At 50.3% G+C, this 15,597-nt stretch overlaps 4 protein-coding genes and 1 non-coding gene across 5 annotated transcripts; 3 read left to right on the top strand and 2 right to left on the bottom strand.

The window, feature by feature from the left end:
* Nucleotides 1-225: 225 nt before the first annotated feature.
* J4E86_007325 (uncharacterized protein) lies at nt 226-3,116 on the bottom strand (the record flags this gene model as incomplete). Its single annotated transcript, XM_051447847.1, has 3 exons — nt 226-1,914; nt 1,965-2,149; nt 2,204-3,116. 3 exons carry the CDS (start codon nt 3,114-3,116, stop codon nt 226-228), a joined length of 2,787 nt encoding a protein of 928 aa, XP_051300785.1.
* Nucleotides 3,117-4,928: 1,812 nt separating this feature from the next.
* On the top strand, nt 4,929-5,779 carry J4E86_007326 (uncharacterized protein; the record flags this gene model as incomplete). Its single annotated transcript, XM_051447848.1, has 2 exons — nt 4,929-5,232; nt 5,292-5,779. 2 exons carry the CDS (start codon nt 4,929-4,931, stop codon nt 5,777-5,779), a joined length of 792 nt encoding a protein of 263 aa, XP_051300786.1.
* Nucleotides 5,780-6,513: 734 nt separating this feature from the next.
* J4E86_007327 (uncharacterized protein) lies at nt 6,514-6,927 on the top strand (the record flags this gene model as incomplete). The annotated part of the gene is made up of 1 exon (XM_051447849.1): nt 6,514-6,927. One exon carries the CDS (start codon nt 6,514-6,516, stop codon nt 6,925-6,927), a length of 414 nt encoding a protein of 137 aa, XP_051300787.1.
* Nucleotides 6,928-9,337: 2,410 nt separating this feature from the next.
* On the bottom strand, nt 9,338-9,446 carry J4E86_007328. Its single transcript has one exon. It is a non-coding gene; the product is annotated as a tRNA-Lys (tRNA).
* A 1,492-nt stretch (nt 9,447-10,938) lies between these two features.
* On the top strand, nt 10,939-15,049 carry J4E86_007329 (uncharacterized protein; the record flags this gene model as incomplete). Its single annotated transcript, XM_051447850.1, has 2 exons — nt 10,939-14,822; nt 14,878-15,049. The coding sequence occupies 2 exons, from the start codon at nt 10,939-10,941 to the stop codon at nt 15,047-15,049; spliced, it is 4,056 nt and encodes a 1,351-aa protein (XP_051300788.1).
* Nucleotides 15,050-15,597: the final 548 nt, after the last annotated feature.

A 15,597-nucleotide genomic window follows, 5' to 3' on the forward strand; every position in this document is an offset into this window, starting at 1 on the left:
TGTTTTGCATACGCCTGCACAGCGATCGCGGCGGGGTTCCGAAGTGGAATGCAATCATGCAGCGTGGCTCCGACTTTTGTCTAACAAGGAAAGTGAAGTAGAGAAAGGATGGTATGTATCCGCAACCATCCCATTTGCGCGCGTAGACACATTGCCGAATTCGTGGGTACCGTAGTTGACGAGTAGATGATCCAAAGTTGGTCCTGGGGGTATCCACCGAGAAGATCAGTCCTGCTCGTGCTTGATCCTCTTCATCTGGTTTCCGTCCTCTCGCTTGATGTTATGCTTGGTAGCCTGTGCTTGATCGTTCTTCTTCTGCTTGACCATCTTGTCGTAGATAGCTTGGAACTCCGCACCGTCATACTTGACATCGGCGAGATGGTGAGAAGACGTAGCCTGTGGATGTGCGTTATTCCCTTTCTTGGGCTCCGGAATCATACTCTGAATAGACTTGGCCCTCTTCACGAGGTCTGGGATGATGTCTTTGAAGTCAGCTCTGATGGCTTTGCCTTCATCTGTAATTACATAGTCGAGTGGAGCTCTAGTCCGGAGGTGTGCCGCGAATTCCGTTAGCTGCATGGTGATGTCGGCAAAGTGCTTATCGAGCAGCTCTTTCATGTCTTGGTCGAACTGCGCTTGGAAGTACTTGGCAGCTCTATCAACGAAATGATCCTTAGACTTGAGGAAGTGGCTGACCATCCGGTTCTTCTGATATTGGAATCTCCCAGGCTTCACGTATTGCTTCTTTGGTTTGTTGCCTTTGCCGGGAACAGCGGGTTTAAGGGCGGGAGCGGCGTGAAATATATCGTCATACCAGTCATCAGTTATCGATCCGACAAGGTTGTTGTGCTGACCATACTGCATAATGGCCCAGCCAAGTGCGCGCTTCTCGATCTTCTGGATATCGGTTACAAGAATCATCATCTTGGCCTTGATTTTCTCTCGGTAGGGTCCCCACTTGGCTTTCGCTTTCTCAATTGTGACAATGTTGGCAGTGGAGTCGTCAATAACCGTCATGGTCTTGTTGTGCAGCTGATCTACAGCGATGCGTAAGGAGTCTTCCATCGGTTCCATGTAGGAAACATGCGCGTTGTACCATTTACTGAAACCTGGGGCCATTATCTCTGACAGCTCTTGGTTCCAATTCCTACCTTGCGCAAGACCTTTGGCTTGGGTGGCACCTTTTGGAACAATGCCCTTCCCTTTGAGGACCCGGTTGAAGGCGAAGAAAGTCAACTTGCACCAGTCCTGCTCAACTTTCGCCTCTGTTCTGTTCTTGAACAAGGGGATGTCTGAGCTGAACTTGGAGACGCTCAAATCCGAAATCTTTTGGAATGACGTTTTGGTTTGACTGTGGAGTCGATTGAGGAATTTCTGACCCAGCGATTCGACGTGGTCTGCGATCTTTCCAAAATCGCCGTCTCGGTCGTTAAACTTCACTGAACGTTCACCTTTGGCAACGAAAGCTAGCAGTGCAACGTGAGCGTGGTCGTAATAGCGTTGTAGGTTCTGATCTGCAGGAAGCAACATGAGCTTCTTACGCAATTCAGGAATTCCGGTCTCCTCTGGGGATAGCGATGGTTGATTCTTGAAGGTGATTTTCGGTTTTGTTGTCCATTGCATGTACTCGTAGGCGGATGTATGACAAAGGTTCGGGGTTGCGGACAAGGTACGGCCTTGAAGCTTCGAAGCGACGCCAGCAGAAATGTTCTCCGCACGCTCTGCTACCTTGACCTGCTTCAAAGTCTGCATTAGGTATTTCTTGTACTTGGCGAGCTGTTCACGTTTGATCATGCTCTCGATGTCGTCGTCTTCGCTCGCTTCATCCTCAGCTTCTGTCGTCTCATTGATAAGCCGCTTCAATGTATCGTAAGGCTCGCCGGTATACTGCATAAGCTGGTTTTCGTCTAGATCCTTGAGGCTGTTAGCATATGAGCCGTATCACCTCGATGATCTCAACTCACATCAATTTTCGTAGCGACTAGTTGCACGTTCTCTGCGCCATGCTGGTTGATTGCAGCACGTGCATGCTTGATGAACAACTGGTCAGATTCGATGCGCGCAGTGTCGGCTATGATGATCTCAAACTTGACGCGCTCTCTGAGCTCTTCGATGTGTCGGGCACGCTGTGCGTTCGTGTCGCCACAGCCTATCATTGTCAAGTTAGCGGGGAAAACCTAGATAGATCAATAGCATGACTCACCTGGCAGATCGAGACACTCCAGCGACTGCTCAAGCAATTGATGGGAAGCGTAGACAGTGACATCGTCCACAAGAGGCCATAGACAATGCTCGCCTGGCACTTGAGTGATGAACGGCTTTATCCGCTTCAGGAGCTCATGCTGAGTCACTCCCATCTTGGTAGCAATTCCCTGGCTGCTAGTGTTCTCCTTCTGAAGTGCTTCTTCGAATTTGAGCCGGCACAGCCGGACAAACTCCCCGCTCTTGTAAGAATCGGCACTCCAATGATCCTCGAAGTTCTCTTTCGAACCGAAGATAGCGCTAAGGATGTCCTCTGCAGTATCCTTAAGCCCGTCGCTATCGTTCGATTTGAAGTCCTCTCTGAATGAGGGATCCTCTTCGTCGTCAGAGTCGTCGTCATTGTGGTAGTAATAATAGTTCCGACACTGCTCAGCGAACATGGCTTCCAGCTTTTTCGCATCCAGAAACTTGATCTCGGCAAGGAACGCAGTGCTGCCGTCCTGGTTCTTTGGATAATGTAGATACCTGATAACAGAGCTTGTGCAGGCTTTGCCTTCTGCACCAGTCAACGAAAGACCATTGCAGTCAAACAAGGCACAGAGTAATAGGCTCTTTCCAGCACCTTGGGGTCCAACGAATGCGACTGGGATAGGTATTCCCTTGGGGACTTGGGAAAGCGCCTTCGCTGCCTCGTAAAGGTGCTTCAGCTCTTTGTCGTCACGTGGATGTCCTTTCAGACATTTGGCTGCCACACGAGAGAACTCCTTGGTTTCATCATCGATTTTCGCTCTCGGGATATGAAACCAAGGATGATCAGGCGGAGTCTCAGTGGCTGAGCGATATGGTTGTAGAGCGGGTTGGGACTTGGCGTACGCAAGGTACTCTTCACGGCTGAAGATTTGAAAGTGTACCATAATCAATGGCCTGTGTTGGAAGCGTGGAGAGTTCAAATGCTGGGGTTGATTGTTAGCTGAGCTGAAGATACTGTGAAAGCTTGGAAAGAAGCCAAAGCCTACCGAAGAAAGAGATGCTTTGATGCTGAAGGATTTAGGTACTGCGGTTGTAGTGGAAGAAAGATGGAGGAGGAGGAGCTCCGGCTTCTAGATATAGTCATGGATTGTGACGCTAATCTTGCTGACAAGGCTGGTAAGAGAGCCGCAAAATGTCAGAAAGGTAAAGGCAATATGAACACAGAAACGAGGAGTCCGCGCGCGGGGTTGCAGTATCTCTGAAGGCGAAACAGAGAGAGAGAGAGGTAATAGAGTAGGCGGTGCGTTGTTGAATAACCAGGCTAGCCCAACGGGCCTGTGATAGGTAAGATGATCTATGGCCTTTAGTCAATGACAACAAGACCAAGAGTTATCCTAGAAGCCTGATTCTGACCCCAGTTGAGAGATGATGTCGAATGACATGACTCTGGATGCCGTGATTGGCGTGCGGGTGATTGAGTGAGATGATAGTTGACAGGCACCACAGCTACTGGTATGTCAAGAAGACGTCTTCTACAGGATTTGCTCTCATGTTAACTCCAAGCAAGCATCATGAGTGCGCACCCGAAGAGTAACGTAGGATCCGGTAGAACAGCAAGTCGAAAGCCATCGGCGCAAGCTGGACACGCGCACCTCGCGACGCGTCTGACCGCGGGGTAAACGACTATCCAAGAACGACGGGAAGATGCCAGAGACAACTGCTGCGACGCTTGTGTGCTGGACTCGGTAGCGGCATGTGTTCGCACGATAGCATTTTGCGAACAGAAGTGTAGGTTCAGCGTCGGGGAGGAGCGGAGTTCCAGCGTCTGCGCGAGATGCCTTAGCGCGATCATGTGATACGCTAGTTCACTTGTGGAAACCACCCATGGTCGCCTGCAGCAAACAGTCTGAACACACTCATACATTTCTTTACTATGCCATTTCTTCGCTTTCCTAACTCCTAGTATCTTGTGGGTATAAGATATCCTGGGGGTAGCCGTAGGTTTTCCCGTGAGCCCCAGAATTTAGCGCGAACTATCTTCCACCGCGACGTCCACATCGGCCCTTCACTTCATGTTCTGCAATCTCGATACCTTTGTATGCTTTTGAGCAACGAAGCGCAATCTATGACACGATATCTCTTCGTGTTCGATGCACGTCTTGGAGCCTGTTAGATGCTGTCACAACGGCTTTATACCACCTGGGCAGTGTCTGCACCAGCTGAAGCTTCGAAGACCTTGGGAATTCGTCTGATCTTCGGTTTCGGTGTAAGCCGGATGCATTTATACTTCCATGCGTGTTCATTCCATGTCAGCTAAACTATCTCAAACCTAGTCGGCGGGACGTGACAAGCACGGCACGAACGTGACAAGCACGAGGTCTTCTGAAACGCGACTCGTCGCGCCCGCGATGTGGTGGGTATGTCGTCGTCGACCCTCAGGCGTACCTTTCGAACACAACGCGAATTCCTACAAAGACATCTATCCATGAGCAAGCATGGCGCATATGGTACCCAGTTCTTATTTTGCAAGCACTCTTTCTTCGGAGGTTGTTAGGGCTCGCGAACACTCCCATGCAGCACGCGACAGCATCATGAGCTCGCCTCCACGCTCACGTTCTTCAAGCCCAGGCTTGAACGACTACGCCGGCGAAGTTGTTCCTGGAAGCGGCCGATGCCTCAAATGTAACGCCCAGGGACATTGGGTCAAGGATTGTCCGTTGGCAACTTACTTCCATTGTCGAAAGAAAGGTCACATCATGGATGACTGCCCTGACAAGGTCAACATACAGTGCTACGGCTGCAGCGGGTTTGGACATCTTCGCAAAGAATGCCCGAAAAACGAAGATGACGTCAGTGGCATCGCAGCGCAAGAAGAATTGCGTAAGACGCGTCAAACACTACAAGACACGCAGGAACAGCTGCGGCGCGCGCGGCAAGAGATCGACCTGCTGCGCGAAGACTTGGAAGAAGCAAACAACAAATATGAACGCTGGCGAGCCTTCACACAGAGCACTACCGCGGATACCTGTGCCGCACCGAAATTGCAGTGTCTGCACAAAGGTAATTTACTTATCGAGAGATCTTGAGCGTTGCTCTACGGTACTGACGAGAATGATGAGATCTACGATACACCCAACTACGTAGGGTTGACCCGAGTGCTGCGAAAGCACAACTGCAAAACTATGAGCAATACGTAGAGAAACTTTTCGATCAAGAGTCATACCACCTGTACCTCACTATCAACATGCTCGTATGCGAAATCGACTATTTCAAGGTCAAGGAAAGCGATGGTGGCCTTATATGGCGATATGACGCAGCCCTCACTCTTGCGACGCTGCTTGAAGGAGCCCTGCATAAGTACGGGTATAGAGAAGCATGGGATCGGAACATTCTCAGGGCACTCAATGCCGCAGATGTACAGTTGAGTCGCATCATCATCGACATACATGACATTTTTGGGAACGAGGTCAACTTAGGATCAGCTCAGGTTCAACTCGTAGATGGCGATTGTGAACTTGCAGCTACCCACGGCTTCGATGAATACTACCCGAAGAGTATAAGGTCAGTGGAAAACTGTATTGGATTCTTTGGACGGTTCCTCGAATAAGTTGGCTCAAGCATTCGTCGAGAAAATGCGCGACGGTAATATCGCAACGCATTAGGTACATTTCCTTTGTATTACTAGTCTTGGAGAAACTGTTCATGTAAGCTTTCCTAGCATCTTAAATACCAGTAATTCTCAGCCACAATGCGCTTGACTGTACCTCACACAGGGAAGAAAATGAACAGGACTGCAGCCTACAATAAGATGAAGACATGCAAAACAGATAACCTAAAGTCAATGTAGGCTTTAGGGTGTTCATTCTTTCTCTCGAATGGGATGACTTTACACCGATGTCTTGGATCTAGAGCTATCTAGGCCTGGTCTTCGTCAAGGCTGAGTCGTCTCATCATCGCGCATTATCACAGCAATAAGAATGACTTGGAACACGATGGAAGAAAGCCCCTACAGATTTCTCAAATACAGACGTAATTGAAGTGACCCTTCCTATATGCGCGACACTGGATTGGTTGTTGTGGTGGGGTCTGTTGGTGGTTTCAAGGTACGTTCTTCGCTAATGGTTCTCAAAATTGCCAAATAATTCTCGCTCCGATCAGCTCCCTCATACTTTCTCACTACTTTCATCAGCTGCTCTCGATCGACCTACAACTTCACTGCTCATACCTCAACGACAACGACCTACGCAGACACTCGACATGGCCCCTCCTTGTTACGACCCTAGTTGTAAGATAGAATCTCACATTTGTTACAGCTGTGGGGAGCATGGTCATCAAAGACACATGAGCGAGGATTGCCCTCAACTATCACGAAAGAAGCGCAAGTCGGACTCGAGCGACGAGTTGAGCCGCGCGAGCATGTCGACAAACGCGGACGAGAATACCGAACTGGTAGAAAAAGAGTGTGAAGAGTTGAAAGCGAAGTGCAAGGATTTGGAGGGGAAGAATCGGGAGTTGCAATGGCAGTTACAGTGGGCGAAGAAGGATTCAAAGGAGAGAATGAGTGAGGCTGAAAGAAAGTATGAGTTACTAGAGAGAAGTCACGAGATGTTAAAGAAGGAGACTACTGGGGACAAGGATTTAAAGCAGAGGAACTGTAACTTGGAAGGCGAGATTGAGGCTGTGGAAAGGGAGAACGAGGAGTTGGAGAAGAAATTTGGGACATTGAAGGGGACTGTCCTGAGCTTGCTGTCATAAAGGGAGATCCAGAGACATTGATTTACAGGCAAGTTTCTTCCTACCTGCTATGAAGGCACCAACTTACAAGAGCGACAGATCCAGCATACATCATCTTCAACACCCCCGTTCCGCACCCAGATCAAACGCGACTTCGCCATCCGAGTTTCAATGCGCGCCTACAAACGGCAGCCATTCCGCCTTAACCAACAAGACAAAAAAACATTCTAGACATGAACCTTCGCGATGTAGGAGCCTTCCACATATCTCAACAAACATGCGACGGTCCCAGTCGGAGAGGCTCCTACAAGCTCATCAAAATGGAAAAGAGCACAGCGAAGAGACTTGGTGTGGTGAAGAGGACTAGGACTTTCACGTTCACCAAGTCCGTACTGTAGCACAAGCAATACCATCCCACAATTCGCTTTCTTACCCCAGGAGACGTCCGATACTTTGCTTAATCTGAAAGCATACCTAGATACTCGTGTCGAGAAAGCAGTAGAAGCAAGCAGTGACATCATCAGTACTGACGAGCGCTACGTACTGTCCAGGTGAAGCCGACCCGCCACCACTCTACTCAATCTCATCTTCTTTCACTATCATCATATCCCATTCAACCCTAAGATTAGTCATCAAAAACATTTCAAGGGCATGTGGTCTAGACTCAACAGAACAAAGTATGGCAAGGCACCCGTAAAGCCGTTGAACTTGCTTCAGGTAAGGGAATGTGCAGGGAGACGCGGGTTCGAGTTCCGCCATGTCCAATTCATCATCATCTTTATTGCTTCTCTTTTGCGCCGACGTGGAGACTGTTCGTATACTTGCTTGGGAAGATATCTTTTTGCTAAAGTTGTGGTGACGCAGAAGTCTACGTCACCTCGGCGTGCAATGTGCGAGTCGCTACCTCAGGACTAGGAGACGACAAAATCTTTTTGCGTTGGACGTTCTGCAGAACATACTCTAGGTTGAAGTATACATCATCTTCAATACCAATTCTTTGTTGACAGTTGATAGCGTGCATACAGCAAAGGGCGACCCAGCTTTAGTTGTTCCCTAGTAACGCGTCTTCGTTCCACGCCAACCCACCAGCTCAGCTTTTGCCCGCATCTCCGCCATCGATACCTTGACAGTCCTTCACTGCAACATCGTATTCACTTCTACAGCGGGCCCATATAAACGAAGACCATCTGCTCAGTAACAGGTACTTTAAGCAACCCAGCAATTTCCTCCCTAGGTTTACTGTTCTCTTCCGCGTAGCGGCTATAGATCAACGCGAGTGAAACAACGTGTTTTGCATACCATGCGTGCTCCGCGAAGCAGTTATGGCAGAGACGTGTGAAAGTCTTCATATTGATATACTGTGCGGTATCGGTGTCACAGCCCTGGGTATCACAGATCCGGCGGTGGAGGGCGGTATGAAGGTCAGCGAGACCGAACGTGGCCTGTGAGCGGATTCCAATGGCCATTCTCAGGGTGTTTGGAGCGAGTGCGATGATCTAGGATTACAGCGTTAGACCGAAAGCTGATACCCTAAGTATCTCTTACTCACTTCTTTCCACTCAAACATTTGAGATACCAAGTCCATTGCCATTCTGTTGACCCTTCTCCACGTTAATACAGTAGCAACATCCATGTGCAAGATAATTTGCTGTTGCAACTCGACCGGAAGCCGAGAGAATAAACCTAGATTAGGCGCAGTGGTGTAGTCTAGTCCGATGGCGTGATGGGCATCGTCGAGGAGACAATGACGAGCAAGGAGTTGGTGATGAAGAACGCCGTGAATAGTGTTTGCTTCGCGTCCATGAAGACATATGTTGTTAGCCGACGACATGACAGTTTACTTGGTTGAGAATAATTGCTGTGGTAAGTGGTAGGCGCCTAGGTGGGAGAACAACCGAATGTAGAAGGCAGTGTGGATTTCAGACTAAGTCTATCGCAAGTTCATAACGCTTGTCGTGTGACAGAAGAACAGACTCGGTCGCGCTCAGGCGTCGGCTTGAGTAGACAATTCACTGTAGTGGTTATCGGTGACGCCTAAGAGAATTGGAACACTGCAAGACTCTTAGTCTCAAGAACCTATGTTGTGAATATCAATGAACAAGCAAGAATGTACGCAGATGTCAAGACTAGCATCTGCTGTTTATGTTTCGAACAATCGAGTCGTATCCCATGGCGTGTAGAATACGTGAGCATTGCGGCCTACGTCGTGTTGGAGCGAGCGGACAATGACATACTAAATAAAAAATGTTGAAAATACAATGATATCTTAGAGCAGAGTCGCTACAGTTCTAGTGTGCAGATACAGCTTTGTAGGGTGTGGTGGTGGGGTAAAAAGGCTGACGTGGTGGAAATGCCATTCAGCAACATCCTCAACACCAAAAAAAGGGCTGAAGCGACCAAATGAATCGGAACAAAAAAGCTAGAACGTACAAGCCCGACGTGGGGGTCGAACCCACAACCTTGAGATGTACTGAGTAATCGTGTCTGTTAGACCGTGAAAGACTAAGAGTCTCACGCTCTACCGATTGAGCTAGCCGGGCTAGTAATATTGTTCGATGGAAGGCTGTTTTCTAGTAACCTTTATATACCAAGCAGCGCCATCTCTAGCTCGAGAGCATGGTTGTACAGCTTTCTATGATGAAGTTTGCCATGACTGGAAGTATAGTGGGCGGGGCGGGGAGGATGTCCGCGGGACGCTTGGAAAATTTCATTAGTGGAACACCAACCATCTGCATGCTCGGTAAATCATCACCCTAACCTCCTGGCTATTGGCCATGGCTGTATTGATTACTTTACATTGAAGACGTTTACTTTCCGAACTTACGGTCTGTTGTGACAGTGAGATAACTCGACGGAAACTACTTACCAAGTAGTCTTCAAACCGCGGTCACTGTACGCGGGTACCATGATCAAGAAATTACACTGCCTTGGGGCGGATATGCAACGATTTACAGGCCACGAATACATGGTGCTATTTTGGGCGCATCGGCTGCGCCATGAGTACATACGAGTGAACGAGAACGAGCCACAGCCTCACTCTACCAACGATCCGTATAGTCCTAACCGTCAAAACTAACGTCAACTCTTCAGAAGAAGCATGTCGATGCACTTGCAAAATGCACATTCTCGACTGTGTGGCAGATGCACAGTTTGATGAGCTCGGCACTTTGATATATGAGCAAAATTCTAGATTCGTTCTGTCGGTTAGATCTGATCATCTTCGATGAGTTCAACATGCCGCAGCACGAACCGGGCTGAGAGAAATTGTAGTGTGCCCGCCTTACAAGCCGTCGGTACTTGGCGCAGTCCGGCAAGCCGAATGGTATTTTGGTACTAACAGGAGGTTAACAGTGTTGCGCATTGCATGGCGAACATCTTGATGGATGGACTCGTGTATTCTAGAACAAGGCCCTAGCAAAAGAAATGAAGAGCGTTGTTGAGAGTATCAGCATGCAGACTTGGCGCAACGTCAGGGTCTCCACCGAATCTCTCCCCACAACGTGGCGCCGCGTAATGTCGCTGCAAGTAGGGTAGTTTGCAGCATTCGCGCGTGCGTGCAGCGTGGTGCAATTTGAGACATACGGCCAAGGAGATCCGATATCATTCGTCGATATATCGAGACCCCAGGGGCGCGGTTGCAGCAGGTTGTCCAGGATCGGGGTAGGCACTGCCTCAGCACTTGGGTCCGTGCCTCCATCTTTCGACGACGGGCAAGCAGCGAAACCTTGCAAACAAATCCGCGACCATTGCCAGCGCCGGTGAAAGGTTGACGTTCGCTTTTCCACGATATACATGCGATCACGACACATTGCGCGCAACCCGTACAAACTCAACTCCGAAACGCCGGCCAAGCTGTGTGACTACTATTACCAGGGCGGCTTACGAGGAAGCTCCGCAAGACCTCCGTACTCCGTATACCTCCGCGACGCGCCAACACACTGCAGCGCAGACGACACACTGGCGACCCGTACATGAAGTGGTAGAGAAGCCGCGCTCTTCGGAGACAGACGCCCAGCACAACATTCGGCCGCTATGGCCAGCCGGCCGCCGGGGGGACCGTCTCACAGCGAGAACCTGATCGACTTTGACGACCACCAACCCACATACTACTCGGGCGCACCACCACCCGCAAACGACCAGGACCTCCTCCACCGGTACGACATAGACAGCTCCGACGCGGCGCCCCAGGGCCGGCCCTCGGTGTCCTACGATGACTTTGTTGGGGGTGGGAGGGCGACGGCAGGCCTGCCGGGCGGGCCTGGCGCACCAACGGGTACCTCGCCCTATCTGGGGGGAGCAAACAATAACAGAGCCTACTCGCAAACGTCGGACCTGAACAACTACCAACGGTACTCGGACGCAGATATACCACACGACGACGATGCCTCAACACAGGGCTACTATGCTGCAGGAGGGGCGTATGATCAGGCTTCACCAGGTATACAGCGCGGGGCATCCAAGAAGGCGCACAACAGGAATAGTATCCTGAGTCTCGGAGGTGGCCTAACGGGGAGAGTCAAGAATATGTTCGGGCAGGGGAACGAGTACTCTGAGATGGACCTTCCATTGACTGAGAATGCAGCACACCAACGGCAGCCCAGCGCGACCGCGAGCGCACGCGACGATGGCCAGTCGTCAAAGACAAAGAAGGGGCTGGGGACGTTCAAGTTCGGCTTCGGTCGGGGTGCGCCAGACCCATCCACACTGGGGCCCCGAATCATCCACCTGAACAACCCGCCTGCGAACGCCGCGAACAAATACGTCGACAACCACATCTCCACCTCGAAATACAACGTCGTCACCTTCCTCCCCAAATTCCTCTACGAGCAGTTCTCCAAATACGCCAACCTCTTCTTCTTATTCACTGCCATCCTACAACAGATCCCCGGTATCTCACCCACGTCGCGATTCACTACAATTGTTCCGCTCGGCATAGTCCTACTGGTCTCGGCGGTCAAGGAATACATTGAGGACTACCGGCGAAAACAGTCCGATTCCGACCTCAACAACTCAAAGGCGCAAGTTCTCAAAGGGTCTTCCTTTGTGGATACAAAATGGGTCAACGTGGCAGTAGGCGACATCGTACGCGTCGAATCTGAATCACCTTTCCCAACTGATCTGGTCCTACTCGCTTCTTCCGAGCCGGAAGGTCTGTGCTACATTGAAACGGCCAACTTGGACGGAGAGACAAACCTCAAGATCAAGCAAGCTATTCCGGAGACAGCTGACTATGTCAGCCCTGCTGAGCTAGCGCGACTGGGAGGCCGCATCCGATCGGAACAGCCGAACAGTAGTCTATACACGTATGAAGCAACCTTGACCATCGCAGCAGGTGGCGGAGAGAAGGAACTACCACTTCAACCCGATCAGCTGTTGTTACGTGGAGCTACATTACGAAACACCCCTTGGATACATGGCGTTGTTGTCTTCACTGGACACGAAACCAAGCTGATGAGGAATGCGACCGCTACACCTATCAAGACTACTGCAGTGGAGAGGATGGTCAACAAGCAGATTCTCATGCTTGTCGTCATTCTCATAATCCTAAGTATTATCAGCTCAATAGGCGACGTCATTATCCAATCCACGCAAAGAGATAGCCTCGAGTACCTTAGGCTTGAGACTTTCAACGGCGCCAAGCAGTTCTTCCGAGACCTTCTGACATATTGGGTGTTATACTCCAACCTGGTACCCATCTCACTTTTCGTGACAATCGAGATCGTCAAGTACTATACTGGCAGTCTGATCGATTCCGACTTGGACATTTACTACGAACCAACGGATACACCTGCGAAATGTCGAACTTCGTCATTGGTCGAGGAACTGGGTCAGATTGAATACATCTTTTCAGATAAGACGGGTACTCTGACCTGCAATGTAATGGAATTCAAGCAGTCCACAATTGCTGGTATCCAGTATGCCGACGAGGTCCCAGAGGACAGACGTGCTACGATCGAGGACGGCGTTGAGGTTGGTATTCACGACTTCAAGCAGCTCGAGCAAAATCGCAAAACGCACCACAACAAGTATATCATTGACCAGTTCCTCACTCTACTTTCAACTTGTCACACAGTCATTCCCGAGCGAAAGGGTGAAAAGGCCGCTATCAAATACCAAGCTGCGTCTCCTGATGAGGGTGCTTTGGTTGAAGGTGCGGTGACTCTTGGTTACAAATTCATCGCACGAAAGCCGCGCGCCGTCATTATCGAAGTCGACGGTCGCGAGTTGGAATACGAGCTCTTAGCCGTTTGCGAATTCAACTCTACCAGGAAGAGGATGTCGACTATCTTCCGCACTCCCGAAGGCAAGATTGTCTGTTATACCAAGGGTGCCGACACCGTCATTCTGGAGAGACTTAGCAAGGACAACCCCCATGTGGAAACGACATTGACGCATCTTGAGGAATACGCTTCCGAGGGACTGCGCACGCTGTGTCTTGCTATGCGAGAAATACCGGAGAACGAGTTCCAGGAATGGTGGACCATCTTCAACACTGCGCAAACCACAGTCAGCGGAAACCGTGCCGAAGAGCTAGACAAGGCCGCTGAGCTTATTGAGCGTGATATGACTCTACTTGGCGCGACTGCTATCGAAGACAAGCTGCAGGAGGGCGTGCCAGACACTATCGCTACTCTGCAATCAGCCGGTATCAAGGTCTGGGTTCTCACTGGAGATCGTCAAGAAACCGCTATCAACATTGGCATGAGCTGCAAGCTGATTAGTGAGGACATGAGTCTCCTCATCATCAACGAGGAAAACAAGGAAGATACACGAGACAACATTCGCAAAAAGTACCAAGCAGTCACCAGCCAGAGCCAAGGCGGCGCAGAGATGGACGTCCTCGCTCTAGTCATTGATGGCAAATCACTCACTTACGCTCTTGAACGCGACCTCGAGAAGGAGTTCTTGGATCTCGCTGTCAGATGCAAGGCTGTCATCTGTTGCCGTGTCTCCCCTCTCCAGAAGGCCCTTGTTGTCAAGCTTGTCAAACGCCATCTCAAGGCTATCCTCTTAGCCATCGGCGACGGTGCGAACGATGTCTCCATGATCCAAGCTGCTCACGTTGGTGTTGGTATCAGCGGTATGGAGGGATTACAGGCAGCTCGCAGCGCGGATATCGCGATTGGGCAGTTCCGCTACCTGCGTAAGCTTCTTCTTGTCCATGGCGCGTGGAGCTACCAGCGTGTTAGCAAGGTCATCTTGTACTCCTTCTATAAGAACATTGCCATGTTCATGACGCAGTTTTGGTACGCTTTCCAGAACGGTTTCTCTGGCCAGATTATCTACGAATCGTGGACACTGACGATGTACAACGTGTTCTTTACCGCTGCACCGCCTTTCGTCTTGGGTATTTTCGATCAGTTCGTAAGCGCAAGGCTTTTGGACAGGTATCCGCAACTCTACCGACTCAGTCAGTCTGGCGTGTTCTTTAGGATGCACTCTTTCTGGTCATGGGTCGGAAACGGTTTCTACCACTCGCTAATCCTCTACTTCGGCGCTCAAGCATTCATTCTGTGGGACTGGCCGCAATGGGATGGCCGAAACGCAGGTCATTGGGTCTGGGGAACTGCCTCCTACACAGCCAACCTTGCGACTGTTCTTCTCAAAGCCTCTCTCATTACCAACATCTGGACGAAGTACACTGTAATAGCCATCCCAGGCTCCATGCTGCTATGGTTCATCTTGATGCCCATCTACGCCGTTGTGGCTCCCAAGGTTAACATCTCCACCGAGTACGTTGGTGTCATCGAGCGCTTGTTCCCCGACCCGCGGTTTTGGGCAATGGTCTTGGTGTTGCCGCCACTCTGTCTCATCCGAGACTTTGCATGGAAGTACGCCAAGAGGATGTACTTCCCGCAGAGCTACCATCACGTCCAGGAGATTCAGAAGTACAACATCCAAGATTATCGGCCACGGTATGTTTACTTAATATTCACCCTTGCTAGCAACAGCTGACTAACTCTTCAACAGCATGGAACAATTCCAAAAAGCAATCCGAAAAGTCCGACAAGTGCAGCGCATGCGCAAACAGCGTGGTTATGCGTTCTCTCAAACAGACGAATCGCAAGCTAGGGTGCTGCAAGCCTATGACACCACACAGCAACGAGGTCGGTTCGGAGAGATGGCGAGTTCGCGGAAGTAAGCCGGGATCTGGGGATGATCGCGGGAATGAACTTCACTCATCGGTGTTTGCTTGGCGCATGGGAATGGGCGGAATGATATTCGTGTACGACTGCGCTCCCAGCGGGCATGATGTCTTTGATATCGGTACTGCATAGTGTTATTGATGTTAGCGTCAACCAACGAAGCTTTTGCTCGTAGTTTCTAATGACTTATTCTCTATTCAGTCTGTATTCTGTCGCTGACGTGCTGTAATGCCATTTCACCCACGGCTATTGCAACAATCACGCCGTCATGTCGCATGTCCGAAGAGCCTCAAACGTTTCATCGCCCCACCACGGCATGCGAACAGCACAAAAAGAAATCCCACGCCGGCTCATCGCTTATCCAATGCCATGGACGAACGGTAAATCACGACCATGGCGCGTACTAATTATCCGGTGCCTCGAGTTGTCGAGACTAGTAGCTACTTTACCCGTCGACCGCGTGGTGGCAGGCCAAATTGTGGGTAGGGAGGGGCACATGGTACCCCACTATCGTCACTGTAGTGATCGTGATTGCAGCTGCGCT

Source organism: Alternaria arbusti (genome assembly GCF_024043155.1).
Source record: "Alternaria arbusti strain BMP 1465 chromosome Unknown scaffold_10, whole genome shotgun sequence".
NCBI lineage: Eukaryota > Fungi > Ascomycota > Dothideomycetes > Pleosporales > Pleosporaceae > Alternaria > Alternaria arbusti.